At 44.1% G+C, this 22,115-nt stretch overlaps 1 protein-coding gene across 3 annotated transcripts; it reads left to right on the top strand.

Annotated features, from left to right (window-relative positions):
• The first annotated feature begins 7,958 nt into the window (after window positions 1-7,958).
• Window positions 7,959-19,114, top strand: si:ch211-243g18.2 (uncharacterized protein LOC559906 homolog). Of its 3 annotated transcripts, none has more exons than XM_046369531.1 (12): window positions 8,001-8,106; window positions 9,883-9,976; window positions 10,563-10,836; window positions 11,056-11,181; window positions 11,673-11,755; window positions 12,214-12,370; window positions 13,744-13,911; window positions 14,202-14,327; window positions 14,819-14,941; window positions 15,053-15,147; window positions 15,906-15,931; window positions 18,505-19,114. In XM_046369531.1, exons 3-12 carry the CDS (start codon window positions 10,570-10,572, stop codon window positions 18,624-18,626), a joined length of 1,293 nt encoding a protein of 430 aa, XP_046225487.1. In that variant the 5' UTR covers window positions 8,001-8,106; window positions 9,883-9,976; window positions 10,563-10,569; the 3' UTR covers window positions 18,627-19,114. The 3 variants fall into 3 exon arrangements, with proteins under 3 accessions (XP_046225488.1, XP_046225487.1, XP_046225489.1); XM_046369533.1 differs by lacking the exon at window positions 8,001-8,106 and adding an exon at window positions 9,511-9,527; XM_046369532.1 differs by lacking the exon at window positions 9,883-9,976 and having other exon boundaries at window positions 7,959-8,106.
• Window positions 19,115-22,115: the final 3,001 nt, after the last annotated feature.

Raw genomic sequence — 22,115 nt, 5'->3', positions numbered from 1 at the left:
TGACTGGCCTTAACTGTCCCTGTTGGACACTAGTGATGAGAACCCCTTCCGACTCAGAGCACAGAGAATCAGACTGATCCGAACTCACTGGCTCTGGTGGATGGGATACCTCCTGGGTGGCTCGGACAGTTGACGGTCCTAAAGTCATTTGGAGAGAGAAATTGAAGAGGTACATTTTTTTATGAGCTCAGCATAACTACCATTTCTTGATTTCTCAAATATTTGTATTTTTTTATTAAACCTTTATTTAACCAGGTAGGCTAGTTGAGAACAAGTTCTCATTTGCAACTGCGACCTGGCCAAGATAAAGTGTAGCAATTCGACACATACAACAACACAGAGTTACACATGGAATAAACAAAACATAGTCAATAATACAGTAGAACAAAATCAAACAAAAAGTCTATATACAGTGAGTGCAAATGAGGTAAGTTAAGGAAATAAATAGGCCATGGTGGCGAAGTAATTACAATATAGCAATTAAACACTGGAATGGTAGATCGAATGGTAGATCAATATCAACCAAAGCTTAACATACTTTGTCTCACTGGCTTCACCGAAATGTAGGGCGTCAGGGCTTTCACTCTCTTCCCACCTCTCTCTCTCCCTCTGTCACTTTCTTCCTCTCTCTCTTTCTGTATGGGTCTCTCTGTCACCTAGTGACACCTAGTTAAGGGCAGTTGGAGTTACCATAATTGTTTACACCTATACATTTGATTGATCTGGGTTAACTTATAGCTAGGTACCTCAATGTGTCAGAAATAACTGAATGTATAACGTCAGCTAGCGTTGCGACATGTAGATGACTAACGTTAGCTAGATGAAAAATGGTTGTTAAATGATCATACATAAATTCTTCCAGTTATCTAACAGTTATAGAAATGAACTGCTTAACGTTACCCTGAATTGTGAATTTATCTGTCCCCCTACGAATGTTGCGCCTCTTGTCGAGATCAGTGGTGCCTCCATAGTACTGTAACAGTTAGTACAATAACAGTTAGCTTGCTAGATAAACATAAAGCACCTACAATAACAGTTAACAGTTAGATAACGTTAGCTAAATAAAACTAGATGAGGCAAATAAGTAACAAACGTTAGCAACGTCAATATATATATCTAAAAACAGCTTCAATGATTTCTTCCTGTTTAAAAATATGTTCTTATATGAAGACAAATATATGGTAAAGAAAGAGTGTTCTTCTTTCCAGTCTTTTCGGTCCTCTGAAGCAGCAGGTCATCAGCAGGTTGTCACCGTCAAAAACACAGTTATTGGAGAGCAATACTGAGGTAATAATCTTGCGCGGGCCTGAGTGAGCGCTTCTGAGGTTACATTTAACTAAAACTGCCCAGGTCAGGCGTCCTGCGAGACCGCTACGAGGTAACCAAGCAACCAGCATAGCAACGGACGCTTTGGCTCATTTGTAATTCCGTCAGAATATTGGAAATTCAACAAAGAAAAAATATATATATATTGCAAATTCTAGCAACAGCCCTAGCAACATAAATTAGAGCTCGTCGGATCCAATTGTGACGTAAAGGGGGACACAATTTGGCATGACAGGCCCCACCCAGGGATTTTTTTGTTTGTTGGGGAAATGGCTAACTTCCTGCAGTTCGAAAATGTTGTCATGGTGCAGAGATGAACATGTTCAGTTTTATAGCTCATCTCATGCTATTTTACACATTTTACCATGAGGCTGAGAAAAAATGTGCTGATTTAAAGCTAATTTCCTGCAATTCTACACATTTTACAATGGGGCAGACAATAGACAGAGTCTATCGCACACCCAAAGCTGATTTGGTGCTGGAGGCAAAAGGTAAAACTGGAGAAACAGGAAAAAGTCACACTTCCAGTCAGATGCAAATTAAAATTAATTGTAGCAGAGTTTTTGGTCAGTTGACCTTCATCAGAGCATATCTCCACAAACAATAGCGGACAGGTAATGCCACCTAGTGAGCTAGAGGTAATTGCAGATACTTGTGGGGATCTCAAGTACCAAAAAGGGCCTCTAGATATCATAATATCAGTTAGAAATATAGGATAGAAAATAACATGTTATAGATGTATTTCTACTAGAACAAAACACATGTACACAGGGAATGTGGTGTTAGTAGAAGGAACCCATAGTCTCAAAGAGAGAGAAATCAAGTCTAAAAAATGACAAAAGAAAATAAAGAAAAACAAAATATATACAACACTCTATACTATAGAGCCAGGAGAAATCTAGAAAACAACTAGATATAGGTGAATACAGGACATCCTAATACCAGGGTGTGTTTGTGAAGCTAGAATTAGGAATTACAACATGACCCTCATATCAAAAAAAGTCCTAACGGCTATAGGGCGCCTAAAAGATGAATATAGAAGAGTTCTCTCTGGCAGAGTTTACGGCCGTTGCCGCCTCCTCTTGGTGACACTTCCACCTTCTCAATGCCATGTGATTGTAGAGAAGACACACTGTGAGAGCACTGGACAAAGTGACAAGTAACAGGGTCATTTTCCTCCTTGCGTCTTATAGAACTCTTATGTTCGCTTATTCTCTGTTTCGAGCATCTGGATGTCTCGCCCACAAACACAGAGTTTGTGTTGCATGTGATCACACCTTTAACACTGTATATTTTTCCAGACCTTGTGTGTCTGTGTTGCTGCACTGAGCACAATTGCCACAGGGTAGTTTCCATCTCTCAGGGGAGTAAGGAGGGTTTGTTTAGCAACTGTGTTGAGGCTGCCTTGGACTAGTCTACTGTGAATATTGGGACCCCGTTTGTAGACAAATATGGGGGGGGGGTCCTTGAATTCCTGACTGAGTGTTGGGTCTGAGGTGAGCATGTGCCAATGTTTCATCGCTATGTTTTGAATCATAAAGGCTTTGAGGGTGAATGTAATAATGCAATTAACAGAGAATTCCTTACAAGTTTTGACCCTTATTTTTTGTATATGCCGGTCGAGGTTTAGAGTGATGATAAGTTCCCCATTAGCAGCCTCTATTCACATGTCCAATAAATTGACCCCGTGTTCGTACTGTTCTAAAAGGAAGTACATTCGTGGAGTTCTTGTTCAGTGCCAATCCACACACAAAGAATATCATCAATTGACCTGAACCATTTGAGCATCTTGGAGAAGTAAGGGTCCTGGTCAACTCACAGATAGACTTGTGCTCAAAATAGCCCATGTATAAATTAGCATAATTAGGGGCTACTGTGGAGCCCATAGCAACTCCACTGATTTGAAGGAAAACGCGTTTTTCAAAGGCAAAGTAGTTGATCTTGAGAACTTGAGAAGCCAGTTCACAGATTAATTCACTAGGTGGTGACATTTCTATGTCACTTTCCTGTAGGTAATATATTCCAGTGCGTCTAGCCTTTTTCATGAGAGATGCAGAGAAGGGGTACTCAACTCCAGGTCCGAAGCCTGCTGGTTTTCTGTTCTACCTGATAATTAATTGCACACACCTTTTGTCCCATGTCTAAATCAGTCCCTGATTAGCTGAGAACAACGAAAAATGCAGTGCAACTGGCTTCAAGGTACAGAGTTGAGTTTGAAGGGTGTAGAGGCTCTCTAGATCAAATGTAGCCAATAGGATGTTGTCAGGGAGATTAGACATTTCTGATATTTTGTTAATCACATCTGTAGAACCGTTGACGAATGCTGTGTGTTTTTGCACAATACGCTTAATGAAAGAATCAGAAAAGTTGGAGAGTCTCTAGAAGAGAGTCAATACTGGCAACGATGGTTCTGCCCTTAGGTTAGCATAGGCTCTTATGGATCTTAGGTAGTCCATAGAAAACAGGTATGAGAGGGAATTTCCAATAAAGGTAGTTAAATTCATGCATAGAGATCCAGTTCTGATCAAGATCAAATGTCAGATAGTTGGTTATCTTTGTCTGGAAGTCAGATGTAGAGTAAGTTCTGAGTTTCCTATAGAAATGTTCATCATCAAGCGGGCCTCTGCCTTATAAAGTAGTCTGAACAACTATAGCTCCTCCCTTATCAGCAGGTTTAATGACAATCTGAGTATCTTTAGCAATTGTTGAATGGACAGATAGAAGTTGAAAACATCCTATTCCACAATTCTACAGAAGATGTGAATGCATTTGTAAAGTATTCAGGCCCCTTCCCTTTTCCATATTTTGCTACATTAGAGTCTTATTCTAAAATGTACTAAAAAAATACATTCTCATCAATCATCAATCTCATCAATCTACACGCAATACCCCATAATGACAAAATGGACATTTTTGCAAATGTATTAAAAATTAAAAACTGTACTGTTAGTATTCAGACCTTTTGCTATAAGACTCGAAATTGAGCTCAGGTGTATCCTGTTTCCATTGATCATCATTGAGGTGTTCCTACTGACTATTCGTGGCTCAGTTGGTTTAGTGACTGTTTCTCACTCCGGAGACCCGGGTTCGTAACCGGGTCCTGACAGAAACAGCCCTCCCGGGTGGCGCAGTGGTCTAAGGCACTGCATCACAGTGCTTAGCGGCCTCCCGGCCGCGACCAGGAGGCTCATGGGGCGGTGCATAATTGGCCTAGCATCGTCCGAATTAAGGAGATTTTGGCTGGCAGTGATTACCTTGTCTCATCGCGCACTAGCGACTCCTGTGGCGGGCCTGGGCGCAGTGCACGCTGACCAGGTCGCTAGGTGTACGGTGTTTCCTCCGGCACATTGGTGCGGCTGGCTTCCGGGTTGGATGCGTGCTGTGTTAAGAAGCAGTGCGGCTTGGTTGGGTTGTGTTTCGGAGGACGCATGGCTCTCGACCTTCGCCTCTCCCGAGTCCGTGCGGGAGTAGCGATGAGACAAGTTAGTAAAAAACTGTTTTCACTTTGTCATTATGGGGTATTGTGATTGATGAGGGGAAACAAAACTATTTAATCAATTTTAGAATAAGTAACAAAATGTGGAAAAAGTAAAGGGGTCTGAATACTTTCCGAATGCACTGTATACTCTTGGGTTTGAACCCATCATTCAGGGCAGGTGGGGCTTTGAGACCCACATTTTTAGCAAAAAAAGTAATCCAATTATTATTTTGTTTGGGGGGGGGGTTTCCTGTTTTGAATGTTACTTTGGAAACAATATAAAGAAAATATATATATTATTGAGTTAATAAAGCCGCTTGGTCTCTTTTATGTTTTCTTGAGTAAGGCAGCTCCAAAATGCAGGTGTGTCAGCCTAGCTCAGTGCTTTCTGTGGTGGTAGGGCAAGCCAGCAGAAAATACGGAGCATTGCGGCGTGATTCACCAGGGATTGCAGTGTTCTGTCACTGATGGGGACACTACTTCACCGCCAAGTCTAAGGGTAGAGCTAGAAAATGTTAGCCCCTTGGGTGCTGCCAAAGGGTTACATTAGAAGTGCCCATCCAAGAAGGCTCAATGTCATTGGCCACAGATAAAATTACATCAAATCACGTTATATGTAGCTTTGATTGTACTGATCATGTCAACATCATACTTTCAAAATCTTAGCTAGCAGTCATCATCATGCATCAAATCGACAATCTACTGGCAAATAATTTTTAATCCTTGCCACATGAAGAGAAATAACGAAGAGAAATTGTAGATAAAACGTATTGGTGGTCATTGGCCATTGGACATATACATATACATTACACAAGTTGGAAATCGCAAATTCAACAATGAGTGATTTGGAAGGAATCAGTAACAGTGGCTAACTGCAAGCATTGCAAAGCAATCACTGCAAAGCAGTCATCCAACTCAGATTTGTAAATTCGGCCTCTTTCTAGAGCTATGACATGAAGATCCATGGCGTCATCATGATTCAAACTTGTTTTTTCAAGTTCCCAGTTGTTTTTAAAGCACCATAAATCCAGAGAATGCCAGACTTTGATGACTAAATTTGCCCACGAACGACCACCACACCACCTTCCTGTTCAAGTGAGCACAACACAGCAAGGTGAGTCCAAAAATGTATTGCATGCTGCTGCATAAATGATGTAATATGCCGGGGAGATATGTATACTGTAGCTAAGAAAGTAATACTAAGTTTATGTTGTGTAGTAAGATGTTAGTAGCCCATGTGCCTCACCCTAATTATTTGCTCTATTTACCTCTCATAATTTAGCCTACTGTTCTGTCTTGGTGGTGCACGTGTAGCCTATAACTTGTTTTAGAGAAATGTAGTCATCAAATATTGTAAGAGCTTTCATTGTCTGCTTATATGCCTCCTTTATTTATCCGACAGTTCTGACTTGGTGTACAGCGAGAATGGCCCATGTCCTGAATTCTGTCACTGTACATTTCAAAAGTGCTAAACAAATAGTTATATGGACTACATCCGTCCTAGCTCGCTCATTAATGTCTTAATCAAAATTACAGATTGCCTCTTATCTTCTTGTCGTCCCCTTATGCCATAGCTTGTACATCACAATTGTTATTAGAAACCAGATTTGTTTAAGCAAGTCAGCCATACAAGCTATGTTTTTTTTAAAGGCAGTAAATGAGGCTGAATGAACTGTTTCACTGCCAGACAAGGCTCCGCTGACAGCCAGATGTAGCAGTGATAAGATGTTGGGACTGCTGTTGGGAGAGCTTTATGTAGGCCCTAACAGTTTTTCGTCACCGTTTGTCACCGGTATAGTGCAGTTATTGTATTGTTTAGTGCTCTGTCATGTAGTGGCTTTGATGCCCCCCCCCCTGCCAAAAAGCACAAACAATCAGTCTTTATCTCAAAAGAGTTACTGTCATATGTGGGGACAAAAGAGAGGCCTTTAATTTAGGCAGACACCTGATATGTGGTAAGTACCTTGATTACAGCAACCTCGCTGTAATCAAGGTTCATTACAGTATCCTCACCTGTTGGCAGGTGAGGGGCATGATTCCGGGAGTGTGGATTCCTCTTGCCCCTGCTCGTCTTCCTGTGCCCCGTCTGCCATTTTTTGATCGATGGTGTCCACGGTCTTGGCGACAGTAGCCACTCCGATTGGAGTCTGAGTCACCTGGGAAGTCACTGTCGTTCTGCAAAGTGTGATTGGAGTTGTGGATGGCCACCCTCTCTTGTGCTATGTTGTTTCGTGGTGTCCTCATATGTCCACATGTAAACGTGGTTAAGCTGGTAATCGGTTGTGTCCCTCTTGTACTTCCTAAACTTTTGAGCCATTAGTCCTTCTTCAAATGTTTTAATGTTTTTGTTGAAATCTTTGTTGTACTTCCCCAAGGTTTGGAGCTTTTTGAAGGCGGAGTCCCCATGGAATGTGTTTCCTACGCCAATTGAAAAAATGTGCAACCTCACAGTGTGAACTGCCTGTACTAGCTACTGTGGAGCCTCAGGCAGCGGCTGTGGCATGCCAGAGATGCTGTGGCAGCAGCAACTCATCACGTCGGGATGGACCTTACTGGAGAGCAGGTGTGTTAGCTGTTATCAACCTGTTGTGTTGGGTGTTTTCAACCTGATTAAACATCACAGAGAGACTGGGTGAGACAGGGGAAGGACACAGTTTTACATCGGGAAGACAGACCAACACGGAGACCAGGAAACCCACACTCTCTCTCTGACTCTCTCTCTCTCTCTCCCTCTCTCTCTCTCTCATTGTTGTATGTTACATCTACTTGCATTGGTAGACAAATTTTTTTAATTTTATTAAATGGATCGGTTTCTTTAGATGCTCATAGGAGTGTGACTTTGGGTGAGTACGTTGATAAGAAGTGAGGGAAGGCCTAATCACCAAATAATGACGGCTAACCAATCAGCCAATCACACGCCTCAATAACTCCTCAGAATCAACAGCCAAACACCTTCTGTACGCTTAAGAATTGACATAACACACATGAGAACTCCTTAGAATGTACATAGCCTTCTGTTGTTTGATTAGACCAATTCCCTTTCCTTCTTCCAACACATTGTTCAATATTTGATGTTACTCTCCTGAGTGAAGTTCCGGTTACCTACCGACCCACGGGGAGAGAAGGACTCCGATGTCTTATAGAGGCTCCACCTACTTTATACGTGACGTGGCCCCGCCCCCTTTCTCATCTCCATAGAAATTCGGCTGTAGCATCAGTCTCAAGGTAGACAGCATTCTCCAGGATCCATTCTCCAGGATCCCTCTCTCCCTCTTTCTCTCACCGAAGAGAACATAATCCAGGTAAGTGTTTGAATTGAATTGCTTCTTAGTGAACACACTAATCAAATATCAAAAAGATTAAGGATACATACGTTTGTGTGACTAACTCTTTATATTTCATTTTGAAAACTGTAAATGTGTAGCGTCTCAAATCTTCTTCTTTAAAAAAAAACTAAGTTATAATATTTCAATGATCCATCTGAGTTTTTTTTGCCCCTCTAGATATATTTTATATACTGTTATCACTTTGTTTCTATACATTTCTCTACTCATCACAACAAAGGAATGTTTTACTTTTTCTAATGTTTAGTCCTGGTGATGGTGGGAGAAACTCAGAGTATTATGTGACAGAGATGACTAATCCCTATTGAACAGCCCAGTGGCTGTGTAGAATGTCTGTTTGGCACTAAACAGTACTAGGCAACTACTCAGTTACTCGGTTGGGCTCTGTTTTAAACAGAGCCTCCACATAACTCTGCGCTCGTGTTGGTTCTTGTTTTTGTGATTTCTCTCATTGGTTATTGACAAAGACCTACAAATATAGGAATATGTTATGAACAAGAACAATCAAAATAGTCATGTAAGATATGAGGGTTTTCTTCGCAGTTCTTGGGAAGCTCTTCTGATAGAGGATTAGCCATTTACATGTTGATGATTGTACACTGAACTTGGATAAAGTAATGCTTGAGTGGAGCTTAGACAGTGTAGCAGTCATAACGGCCAGCCCGTCACCTTGAACCTCAATGGGCAGCTGGGTAACCAGTCAACCATTGACATTTTTTTTATCAGTCTGTGGTTGACTTTTAGTTTGAATAGACAGCAATTGGTGGGCTCATTCGAAATGGCCTTACAGGCTGCGTGTTCTTTTGTCTCCTGCATGGGTGAAAATGACCATTTTGGACCCTAGCCAACGGTTTGTGTGCCTAAAAAATAATTATTTGCATGTTGTAAGAATAAATAATTGACTCAAAGCCCAGGGCGGCACAGGGCGCACGCCAAAAAAAAAAAAAAAAGTGGGAAAAAAATATTCAGAATGGTGACATTTGCACGATCGGTTTTCTATCGCTCATTTGCACATCAGGTGCAATGATATCATGTCCCCGTGTGGGACTGTGGGTCAATTAACCTTGTGGGAGTGGGCGCCCTGATTCTAGTTTGTGAGCTAGGCAGGCTACTGCCTGGGAAGGTCTCCCACTCAGAAGTACGAGATGGGGAGGGGGGGCGGGGGTAGGAGACCAGGAAACCCACACTCACTCTCTGACTCTCTCTCTCTCTGACTCTCTCTCTCTCTGTCTCTCTCCCTCTCTCCCTCTCTCTCTCTCTCTCTCTCTCTCCCTCTCTCTCATTGTTGTATGTTACATTTATTTGCATTGGTAGACAACATTTTTTAATTTTATTAAATGGATCGGTATCTTTAGATGCTCATAGGAGTGTGACTTTGGGTGAGTACGTTGATAAGAAGTGAGGGAAGGCCTAATCACCAAATAATGACGGCTAACCAATCAGCCAATCACACACCTCAATAACTCCTCAGAATCAACAGCCAAACACCTTCTGTACGCTTAAGAATTGACATAACACACATGAGAACTCCTTAGAATGTACATAGCCTTCTGTTGTTTGATTAGACCAATTCCCTTTCCTTCTTCCAACACATTGTTCAATATTTGATGTTACTCTCCTGAGTGAAGTTCTGGTTACCTCCCGACCCACGGGGAGAGAAGGACTCCGATGTCTTATAGAGGCTCCACCTACTTTACACGTTACGTGGCCCCTCCCCCTTTCTCATCTCCATAGAAATTCAGCTGTAGCATCAGTCTCAAGGTAGACAGCATTACCCAGGATCCATTCTCCAGGATCCCTCTCTCCCTCTCCGCACTGGAAGCCCGAGGTAGGGGGAGCGAGGGAATCTATCAAATAGCGCACCTCTAACTTTGTACAGTACTAATGAAATTAGTCATGCAATTAGTTGTGCAATTTAGTTTGTGTGTTTCTTGTTTGAAGTGCAGTAATGTAATAATCATGTTCTCTTTATAAGTGTGTTATTATATTTGTGTATTTGTGTGATATAGGATTTGTGCAATTTAGTTTTATTTGTGTGTTTTTTGTTAGCAATAGAGTAATAGAGTAATAATGTGATTCTCTTTGTAATTTGTAGTTATACACTACAATTTCTTTCTATTTGTCTTTGTTACTTCTTTGGATATTTATGAGTCTTATTTTTGAATATATTTGTATATTTCTATAGTTTTAAATTACAATTAGTGCAGAATGGTGCTTTTTGTTGTTGTTGGGGGCTACCGCCACTGGCCACATCTGTCATGTTTTTTAAGTCTAGCCTACATCTCAGACTGAATGAAATAGTGAAAGACCAAATCCTCTTCAGTTTAATACCAAGTTCACGTTTTATAATGTTATTAGCATGCACTGTATGTGTTTCAACAAGGTCTTCTTCCTCTTTGTCATCTCTCACACAGAGCCGTCATGTCTTCCAGTTTCTCTTTGCGGAGCTTCTCTGTGGGCCGCCAACCCTCCTTCTCTAGTCCATCTCTGAGAGACAGTGGCCGTGCCCACTCCAGAGCCGCAGTGTCCTTTGCCTCCGCCAGCCCCCTGACCCGCTCTGCATCCGTCAGCCGCGACATGAGCGGCCAGCCTGTCACCTTGAACCTCAATGGGCAGCTGGGTAACCATACCAACGAGAAAGAGGCAATGCAAGGCCTCAACAACCGCTTGGCCACTTACCTGGACAAGGTAGGCGGAAGGTAGCCTAGAGGTTAGAAAAGCTGGTCAGCAACCGAAGGGTTGTTGGTTCAAATCCCAGATCCGCTGGAAATCTGGTGGGAAGTGAGCTGTCAACCAGAGAGTTACTGGTATCAGTATACTAGTTGCCATTTCCTGACGTGGTGCCCTTGAGCAAGGCACTTGCAGGTACTAAAAGATGATGGACAATAAACTTCTTGTTGTTCTAAGGTGCGCTCACTGGAGAAATCCAATTCAGATCTGGAGCTGCGGATCAAGCAGATAATGATTGAGCGCATCCCTGAAGGTCACGACTTCAAAACCATGATGGCCCAGGCCCACCAGGTGGAACAGGAGGTGGGTTCCCAACGTCCCTACTTTCCCATGATCCCTTTCGCTCACCCCATGTAACTTCCCATGCCCTTATCTCACCTCTTGCAGCACGTACAACAAGGACACATGTATGAGCCATGATATGGATTTACGCATTGTCAACATATCCTGGATTAGTCACATGATACATACACGTGTGGCCATACACGTACGTGTTTTCAACACTCTCTTTAATCGGAGTTTAACATTAACGGGAAATGTTACCTTTTAGTTAACCTGCACTAGACAGACACTGCAGGCTGTGGGTTAAAGATTAGTCAAACGAAGGCCACGTATGGAGTGTGTTACCCAAATTCTCTAGGAGGTTTCTGGAGCCAGTGTTTCTGTCAGCGAGGGGAAGTGCACCTGAGAGGTGACAGTGAAAGAATGAGCGACGATTGAAACGCTCAACTGTAAGATCGCACTAGTACGTAGTTGATATGTCAAAGTTGAATGCTGACCACGTCTTTTCTCAGGTGAGGAGGAAGACACTGGAGAACGCTCGCCTCATGCTGGAGATTGACAATGCTAAACTTGCAGCTGACGACTTCCGGATTAAGTGAGTGTGGAGGCTGGGGCCGTGGCCCCTCTCTGTTTTGTCGTGTCTTTGCATCTTTGCTTCTGTTGTTCAGGACGCCTGTAGCTCTGTTTAATTTCAGGCGAAGCAGGCTTGCAGGTGTATCTTTAGGCAAAGGCCAGTGTGTCCTGTATGTGTCTTTTGCAGTCTACAGGACATGTCGACTGGCACCACGCAAACACCACTTAGGAGACAAACATTTGGGAACTTACATGCGCGACTGCGCGCATGCAAGCATGTGCTTGTGCATATGCGTATGCAACTGCGATTAGTCCTGTGACTGCACTCCCTTCCTCCCTCCTTTTCGCCCTCCTTCACCCCACCCCTTCTTTCAGGTTTACATTTTATCTTCCTATGTGTAATGAATTCTTTCAAGTCTTAGTCACCCAAGCTCTCACATTCTCTCACTTCGCAATCTCTCGCAATCTCTTCCCTCCCAGGTGGGAGACAGAGATGTGCATGTCCCAGTCTGTGGAGAGGGACTGCTTGGCCCTGAAGAAGGCCAAGGTGGACCATGAGCAGATCATCATGTCCCACAGAGGAGACCTGGACAGCCTGAAGGAAGATCTCTACTTTCTGAAGAAGAACCATGAGGAGGTGAGAGGAGATCAGGACTTTATTTATCCACAAGCATGAAAGTAACAAAGTAAGAGGACAACTCCCCTAAGGATGATGATATCCCAGCAGACAAAACTAGTTGAAGTTATGTCATCTCTATGTCAGTTTAACTCGTTTTGCACATTGAGATAGTGGGGCCAGGTGTTCATCCTTAGGCCAAGTCATAACGCTATCACTCGAACCCAGAGTTTTCCCTGGTCTCCTGGTATGAGGATGTATTTCTGACTGGAGAGAGACAAGGATGTCCTCTGTCACCATTCCTCTTCTAGCTGGCCATTAGCTGGATAATCACGAAGACCACAGAATAGAATAAGTGGTCTGAGAGGGGAAGCAATGATGGAGGAGAACAGAGTGGTCCTCTGTTCCTTTCTGCACCGGTGGTGGTATCACTCTGTATCCCCTGGGAAGCTGGGATGCCCTGGGAAGCTTGGAACCTGCTCGAAGTCTGAAACCCAACACCGGAGGCCCCTTTGTGTTAAGCAACTTGAAGCTAGTCTTAGATTTTTTACTCAAGTCTCCATAGAGGCCCCTCTGATAACATCTTTGCTCACTGGTTGCTCTGCTCTGAATAGGCACACTTCAGACCTGTGTGAAGACATAAGTCACCTTGTGTGTGTGTGTGTGTGTGTGTGTGTGTGTGTGTGTGTGTGTGTGTGTGTGTGTGTGTGTGTGTGTGTGTGTGTGTGTGTGTGTGTGTGTGTGTGTGTGTGTGTGTGTGTGTGTGTGTGTGTGTGTGTGTGTGTGTGTGTGTGTGTGTGTGTGTGTGTGTGTGTGTGTGTGTGTGTGTGTGTGTGTGTGTGTGTGTGTGCAGGCTCAACCCTTCCTGTTTTCCTATGGTGTGTGGTGCTTTAAGTCGATGACTGGCACCAGAAGTGCTGGGTGTGTTTGGAAAGCAGGGTGTGGTGTGTGTAGTGCCAATGCAGTAGTAACATATGTTCTATCTATTAGGCTGTATGTGACACGCAGAGAAAGGGCATACTGGGAGGGAACAGTGATCAAGGCACACACTAGGAGTAACATGAGTTCAACTCCATCAAGTATTTATGGAGAGGATGTTAATAAATCAGAGGGTCTCGCCTTCTCTCTTATGGGCTGTAGAATTCACTGGAGAACACACACTTTGGAGGACTAATAAACAAACAGAGAATATTCCTAAAAAATCATGCAAACAATGACATAGAGAAAAACACGGGGCGGACAAATATGTTAGAAACTGAAACACACACAAAAAAAACACGGATGCCTGAGAGTTTCTATTTCCTGTCTTTCTTGCTCTTTGGGGGAGTCCTAGGCCAGGTTACTGTGAAGTACTTTGTGACAACTGATGTAATTGATTGATTGTCTCTCTGAAGGAGGTGGAGTCTATGAAGGGCCACGTCGCTGCTCAGACTGTTAACGTGGAGGTGGACTCGGGTCGTGGAGGACCTGACCTGGGGACAGTTATGTCAGAGCTCAGGACTCGGTACGAGGGCATCGTCAAGACGAACAAGGACCAGGCTGAGCTGTGGTACCTCAAGAAGGTCAGCGGGGGGACTGGCTTGTTGGGTGCATCACCATGCCAGAAACCAGCCACTAGTGTCTCTCAGGGCTGATTATTTGTAACTTGAGATGTGTGCGTGTGACTCGAATTTTCATGCAAATCTCCCATTGACATTGCATGTGTATCTCAAGTTACGATTCAGGCGTATCATAGATATTATATCCAGGTGAACCCAGGTATTTGAACGCAGGTCTGGTATCTAGTAACATGGCCTACAGCGTTCAGGAACGGAGATGTGGTGCGCTCAGGGACGTGTGTGGTGTGTTACAGTTGGACACGGTGCAGAACGAGGTGAAGGAGTCTAACGAGGCTCTGAGGGGAGCTCAGAGTGAGCTGGTAGAGAGACGACGCTTCCTACAGACCCTGGAGGTAGAGCTGGAGAGTCTGTACAAACAGGTAGGAACTAGGGACCTTTCACCTGGGAGTTGTGTTGTACTGGGGAACTTAGAATACGGTGTCACCTTAAGATACAGCTGGAAAGTCTGCACAAACAGGTAGAAACCTTTCAGCTGGGGTGTTGTGTTTCATTGGGGGACTTAAATATACCATGCCACTCCAATCTACAGTTTGAGAGCCTGTATAAGTAGGTGACACATAGCAAGAAGGAACCTTGCCTCTATGGGTTATGTTCCACTGGGGAACTTAACAATTACAATGGCACTCAAAGACACAGTATTACTAAGATCTCACCCTTTGTTCCCAACCATGTCAACCTTAACGTTGACAGCAAATACCACTCACTTCCCCTGACCTTGGGTGGGAGAAGAATTTGTGTTACGATAAAGATCCCCGAAATGCAGTAGCTCTCTAACAGTCACGTTCGGGGGGTCAACAAAGACCTCAGTTGAACAATGTGCACGTGGGTGTTGACAACATCTCCCCCTCAGGTGGCAGCTCTGGAGGGTAACCTCAGCGAGACAGGTCAGAAGTACAGCCTGGAGATGGAGCGCCTGCAGGCCACGCTGTCCCAGCTGGAGGAGGACCTGTCTCAGCTGCGTCTGGACATGCAGGTACTTACTGGTAGCCCAGCCCCTAAGGAGGTGGACCTGTATATATTTATGTGGTTTACTGTAACAAAAGGACCAATCATTTGTATCGTATGGTATTGCGTTATGTTGCAGCGCAACAAGACGGACTACGAACAGCTGCTCCGCATCAAGCAGAACCTGGAGATGGAGATTGCAACCTACAGAAGACTACTGGAGGGAGAGGAGACGTGAGTCACCATGATAATATATGCCATTTAGCAGTTAAGGGTGGATACATTTTTTACATATAGGTGGTCCTGGGAATCGAACCCACTATCCTGGAGTTGCAAGAGACCCATGCTCTACCAATTGAGCGACAGAACGTGATTATGCTACAGTGAGAAGTCGTTAAGGGATGCTTAGTGAGTACTGTATATCCAGGCTGCAACGTGTGCGCTGGGAGTCGGGAAGCAAGTTCAGGGAGTGCATCATTTAATAAACAAAACAAGAAACACGAACAAAGCAACAGACAGGAAACAGAAACAGAAACAAGGACACCTGGGGAAGGAAAAAAAGGGAGTGACATATATAGGGCAGGTAATCAAGGAGGTGATGGAGTCCAGGTGAGTCTGATGACGCGCAGGTGCTGAACGCCAACCAAAGGGACAATCCCGGGGATCAGCCTGACGAACCGGCTTTGGCGCAAGAGCCGGATGAGCCAGCTGAGACCTCCCCGGTTGCGTCTGTCGAGGCACGGGAACCTGTTCACCAGCTGAGGCGTGGGAGTCTATCGATCCAGCTGAGGAAGGGAGCACACGTGAACACAGGCTAGTTCTCCTCTCAAAGGACTACATTATCTGCTTTGTTGAGTTGAGTCTAACAGAGAATTGCTCTTTCCTGGTAAACCAGGAATTGATGACCATACATGGTAACATCTTCTGCCTGTTTCAGCCCTTGTAATCGTTCACTTTTTAACTCTGGCCTTCTTTTTCCTTTATTCATTCAGGATTAAAGAAGTTCCCCCACCAAAAAGTGAGTATCATCAGTATATTAACTTCACATTGATACACTCTCACTTCTTAATTGACACAGGCTAACCTAAGCAAACATCAAAGCTTGGCATTACTCACTCAGCACACAGCAACACATTGATTGGTTGATTTCAGCTGTGACCGTTCACCTGGATGGAGAGACTTTCTTTATCAGTGTGACAGGAGGGAATTCAATCCATGGCGTGTGATAAGAATACTATTAATTCATGAATATATCATTTCATTCTCACACAGAGAGACTTTAATTCACCTTAACCTCTCAAATGGTCTGCATGGACCCACCCTGGTCACCCACTCAATCTTTTGTTTTTCTTCTCTCTGCCCTTTAAAAAAAAAACGTTTTTTTTTACATTTTATTTCATCTTTATTTTACCAGGCAAGTCATTTAAGAACAAATTCTTAGGGTTAAGAATTTGTCCATCTCCAATTTGTCCTTCTCCATCTCTCTCTCTCTCTCTCTCTCTCTCTCTCTCTCTCTCTCTCTCTCTCTCTCTCTCTCTATATATATATATATATATATATATATTTATATATATTACTTGTGTTTTATATGGGCATATACAGTGCATTCGGACGAAAAGTATTAGGACCCCTTGACTTATCCACATTTTGTTACGTTAAAGCCTTTTTCTAAAATGTATTAAATTGTTTTTTTCCTCATCAATCTACACACAATATCCCATAATGACAAAGCAAAAACAGGTTTTTAGAAATTTTTGCTAACGTATGAAAACTAAAAACAGAAACACCTCATTTACATAAGTATTCAGAACCTTTGCTCTGAGACTTGAAATTTAGCTCAGATGCATCATGTTTCCATTGATAATCCTTGAGATGTTTTACAACTTGATTGGAGTCCATCTGTGGTCAATTTAATTGGTTGGACATCATTTGGAAAGCCACACACCTGTCTATATAAGGTCCCACAGTTGACAGTGCATATCAGAGCAAAAACCAGGCCATGAGGTCAAAGGAATTGTCCGTAGAGCTCTGTGACAGGATTGTGCAGAGGCACAGTTCTGGGGAAGGTTACCAAAATACTTCTGCAGCATTGAAGGTCCCCAAGAACACAGTGGCTTCCATCATTCTTAAATGGAAGAAGTTTGGAACCACTAAGACTCTTCCTAGAGATGCCCGCCCGGCAATACTGAGCAATCGTGGGAGAAGGGTCTTTCTCGGGAAGGTGACCAAGAACTCGATGGTCACTCTGACAGAGCTCCAGATTACCTCTGTGGCGATGGGAGAACCTTCCTGAAGGACAACCATCTTTGTAGCACTCCCCCAATCGGGAGCTATACTCCCAAGTGACACCTACGGTCTAAGGCAGTGCATTGCAGTGCTTGAGGTGTCACTACACACCCTGGTTTGGTCCCAGGCTGTGTCACAACCGGCCGTGATCGGGAGTCCCATAGGGTGGCGCACAATTGGCCCAGTATTGTCCGGGTTAGGGGAGGGTTTGGCCAGGGGGGTAGGCCGTCATTGTAAATAAGAATTTGTTCTTACCTGACTTGCTTAGTTAAGTAAATAAAATAAAATAAATATTGGGCAATTATGGTAGAGTGGCCAGACGGAAGCCACTCCTCATTAAAAGGCTTACCCTGAAAGTAGTCCAAGTGCCAAGAGAAACTGTAACTAAAAAACAAATAAGTAATACACATACACTATATATGCAAAAGTATGTAGACACTGCTTCAAATTAGTGAATTTGGATATTTCAGCCACACCTGTTGCTGACAGGTGTATAAAAGCGAGCACACAGTCATGCAATCTACATAGACTAACATTGCCTTAATGCGCCAGCCCGTCCGCCCGCCCTCACTAATGGTCTTGTGGCTGAATTGAAGCAAGTCCCCGCAGCAATGTTCCAACAGTTAGTGGAAAGCCTTGTTATAGCAAAAGGGAGACAAACTCCATATTAATGCCCATGATTTGGGAATGAGATGTTTGAAATTGAATGTATGGGACTGCTAAACTAACCCAAGATCAGCGTCTACGGGCAACTTTACCATACTCTGAGCTCTTACTCAAGGAACTGTGCCTAGGCTAGCGTGTGTAGATACTGTTGATGACTTGTGTAGAGTGAAGGTCATTTACTCCAGGCCAAGTTGCTCGCTGACAAAAGCAAACGGCTAATTACACTACACGTTCGAAGCAGGGTCAGCGGCGTTCCCTTATGTCAGAATCAAAATGTACAGCGTTTGATTCTGTGCTGCTTCCACCAACCTGGCATCAAGTCAAGAGCCGTGGCTACAGAACCTAAACCTGCAAACAAAGCAAACGCCCAAAACACATCTGTCCCTAGCAACCACAGTGGGTACAAATATACCGTAAGCCGCAATGTTGTAATTACGTCTTCATGTAAGCCTGTGACTCACTCAATCCCTTCGGTAACACTTGATTTGATAGACTATGGACACCGTAACTAATTCGTAAGCGGTAGGTCAGTCAACAGCGGCAAGTGAGCACAGTACTAGTGTGACCCTGTGACATTTGGTAACCCATCCCCTTCTTCTTCTTCTTCTTCTTCATCCGCTACCTCTCGTTGCGTTGCAGAAGAGCCAGAGGTGTGGACCAGGAAGATAGTGAAGGTGGTGACACAGACCATGATCAACGGCAAGGTGGTGGATGAATCCAGTGAGGTGGAGCAGATAGAGGACGAAGTGAAGAAGAAGTGAGATGGGCGTAATCGTCTTCATCCTCCTCATCACTCCTAACACCTGACACGCCTCCGCCAGGCACAAGGGGCCAGCCAACCCATTAGCCGTAAAGGGCTCCCACGAACACGGACGTCTGTTTAATTCCCATCAGAGTCTTAGTCTTCTCTGTTTCTCTCTGGAGTTGCCTGCATTTACCTCCTTCACATGTCTGGAGATAATGAGATGCACTGTAGGTGAATGGGATGTCTGCTACGGCATCCATTTTAAGAAGTCTCTCAGTTGTCAAATGAAGCTCTCTCAGTTGTGTCCCCTCCTCTGTCATGGTTGTTGTTGAATAAACGGTTTTGCTTTGTGTATGAAACTATGTATTTCTAGATTGAGGGAACAAGTTGTCGATACGGTAGTTCTCTTTCATTTGAATTGCATTTCTTCTGTGTTGTTTTCCGACATGCGTCTGTTTGTATTCTATAAACGTCTGTAAGGACTGAAATAAAGGTTCGTCATCATTTTCTCTTTTTTTGTTGTACCTCAAATGCGACGCACACATTCAGTAACTATCTAACGCACTTCAGGAGTAAAACATAAATAAACAACATACTTAAAACACATTCTTTGTACAACTATGATGCTGCCCTGTCTACTACACAGCACAAGCATGAGGATAATGGCATGTCAGTACAGGTAGGCATGTCGTCTCCAATGATGCTAGGTTAGCTAGGTTACCTTTGTGTCTGACAACTCAGACACATCAGACACATAGGGTGTTATTTATGGGTTTGGACTGTCTCTTTCACAAATCTGAGGTGTTTTACAAAAGGATTGACTGACAGAGAGGCAGACAGATAACTTTGACTAAGTTCACAACCTCCACCAACTGAAAGTCAACTGAGTCAACAACAAAGAAATGTCTAAAGCTGAAATGCATTGTACAGAATGTAAATCATTATGGTCTCCGGCGTCACTTGCTGTTGCTACACAGACATAATGACATAACCATTACCTGCAAAACCCATTATGCTGTCACCTTGGCATCAGTTACTGATGGTTAGTTAATCTGTGAAAAGCAAACAGTGGAAATGTGTGTAAATATGTGGTGGGAGAATGCAATGTGCTACGTAAGTGTGTGTATTTGTGTAAGTATTCGCAGTAAGTGTTTGGATTGTGTTGCTGTTTCTGTCCGGGTCTGTGTGGTTCTGTTGTTTGCGTCACGGTATGTGGGTTGGGTTTGTGTGTCCCTCCCTGCCAGTCTGCACATATGCTTGTATGGTCATGTATGTGTTTCTTCAAAGGCATACATCATGTCGAAGGAGGAGGGTTCCCAGTCAGACATTAAGCCCTTCTTGGGAGGTGACTGACTCTACAGACACTAATCACTGTCACAATGAACAGTTACTGGAAATGTGAGTATGTCTGCTAGGTCTCTTTCCTGCACTGTACCATTCTGAACCAGCCACATCCCCACAAGCTGAGGAGACCAGGGTGTGTATGTCTGTGTGTTTGGGGGGGTGTTCCCTCCGACACACCCTCTAAGCTCCCTGAAGACACACATGGGAAGAGGGGGCTGACGGATGAGGGTGGATGCCACACTATGGGCCCAGCCCAAAGTGTCTCCTGCTGTCCTTAGTAACGGACACGTTCAGAGATCTGTCAAACTCTTTTATTGGCATGGCTCGAGCTGAGTTAGACTGGGAGACGGAGACTAGTGTGTCATGTCAGCTAGACATACTGTAGTACAGTATAGATTCCGTCCCACTCTCATCCATAAGTCTGTGAAACCATCTCACACAGACAGACGGACAGGTTGTGTTCCCGGGAAGGCATTATAAACATGTACATGCTACCTGGCTGTGTCACACACACCTGTCCTGGAAAGACGCCTGATGTATCAAGACAAAAGCCGGTGGGACCTTATTGATGAAACAGATGAAGCCCTGTGTAATGACCGTGTGCTAATGTTAGGTGATGCCTCTAATTATTGTTATGGTGAGGTTGAACAACACACGAGTTAAGTTGCTCTGTCTGGCCGTCCGTCCGTCCGTCTCTCTGTCTGTCTGCCATGGGTCAGAAGAACTATTGTTGTTTTATCAGGAGCTCCATTCAACAAATTATAGTTATGACAAATATCATTAAGATTCTTAATCTACAAGTCCCATCTCCCATGTGAAAGGGAACTAATTACTGTTGCTGTGACCATATTACCGCCAGACCGGAAGTCACGAATCATGATGGCAGTCAAATTCCACATGACCGTTTAGGCATGGTAATAAGGCTTCTCCAAGCTCTGATGCTGCTGATGGTCATTAGGAGCATACCAAACTGGCTAACTACCTGGTACTCAGCACTCCATTGTTCTCTAGTCACTCTGACATCGATGCAAATGGGATTGAAAATCGAATCAAACACCTCATGAGAGCCCATGAGCTCATGTTGCTCATTTCTATAGGCTATGCAATTGAGTGAGAAAACAGAGTTTCGATGGTGTCTACTACAAAAGAGGAGGGGAGATTATAACAGAACATGGCCAAGATGTTCAAATGTTCATAAATTACCAGCATGGTCAAATAATAGGTCTAGGACAGGTAGCACATCCGGTGAACAGGTCAGGATTCCATAGCCGCAGGCAGAACAGTTGAAACTGGAGCAGCAGCACGGCCAGGTGGACTGGGGACAGCAAGGAGTCATCATGACAGTTAGTCCTGAGGCATGGTCCAAGGGCTCAGGTCCCCCGAGAGAGAGAAAGAAAGAGAGAAAGAGAGAATTAGAGAGAGAGAGAGAGAGAGAGACAGAGAGACAGAGAGAGAGGGTGGTCATGTAGAGTATAGACATTAGAGAGAGCATACTTAAATTCACACAGGACACCGGATAAGACAGGAGAAGTACTCCAGATGTAACAAACTGACCCTAGCCCACTGTGGCCCTATCCGATGATACCCCCGGACAGGGCCAAACAGGAAGGATATAACCCCACCCACTTTGCCAAAGCACAGCCCCTACACCACTAGAGAGATATCTTCAGCCACCAACTTACCATCCTGAGACAAAGCCCACAAAGTAGTTGATCCCCTTGCTCTGCAAGGGCAGTGGCTTTTGTGGCGCGATGGGTAACAATGCTTCGAGGGTGGCTGGTTCAAGCCCAGGTAGGGGCGAGGAGAGAGACGGAAGCTAAACTGTTACATTGATGCTGTTGACCCGGATCACTGGTTGCTGCAGCAAAGGAGGAGGTCAAAAGGGGGGTGAGTGTAACTGATATGAAATGGCTAGCTGGTGCGTGCTAATTGCGTTTCAATTGGTGATGTCACACGCCCTGAGACCTTGAAGTAGTTGTACCCCTTGCTCTGCAAGCACTGTGACTTTTGTGGCGCGATGGGTATCAATGCTTCGAGGTTGACTGTTGTCTGTGTGCAGAGGGTCCTTGGTTCGAGCCCAGGTAGGGGCGAGGAGAGGGATGGAAGCTTTACTGTTACACTGACAATGTAATGTTACTCCATGATAGCGGGTTTACTAACA

Source organism: Oncorhynchus gorbuscha, linkage group LG11 (assembly GCF_021184085.1).
Source record: "Oncorhynchus gorbuscha isolate QuinsamMale2020 ecotype Even-year linkage group LG11, OgorEven_v1.0, whole genome shotgun sequence".
In the NCBI taxonomy this organism is placed as follows: Eukaryota; Metazoa; Chordata; class Actinopteri; order Salmoniformes; family Salmonidae; genus Oncorhynchus; species Oncorhynchus gorbuscha.
This window is presented reverse-complemented; position numbering and strand designations above follow the sequence as displayed.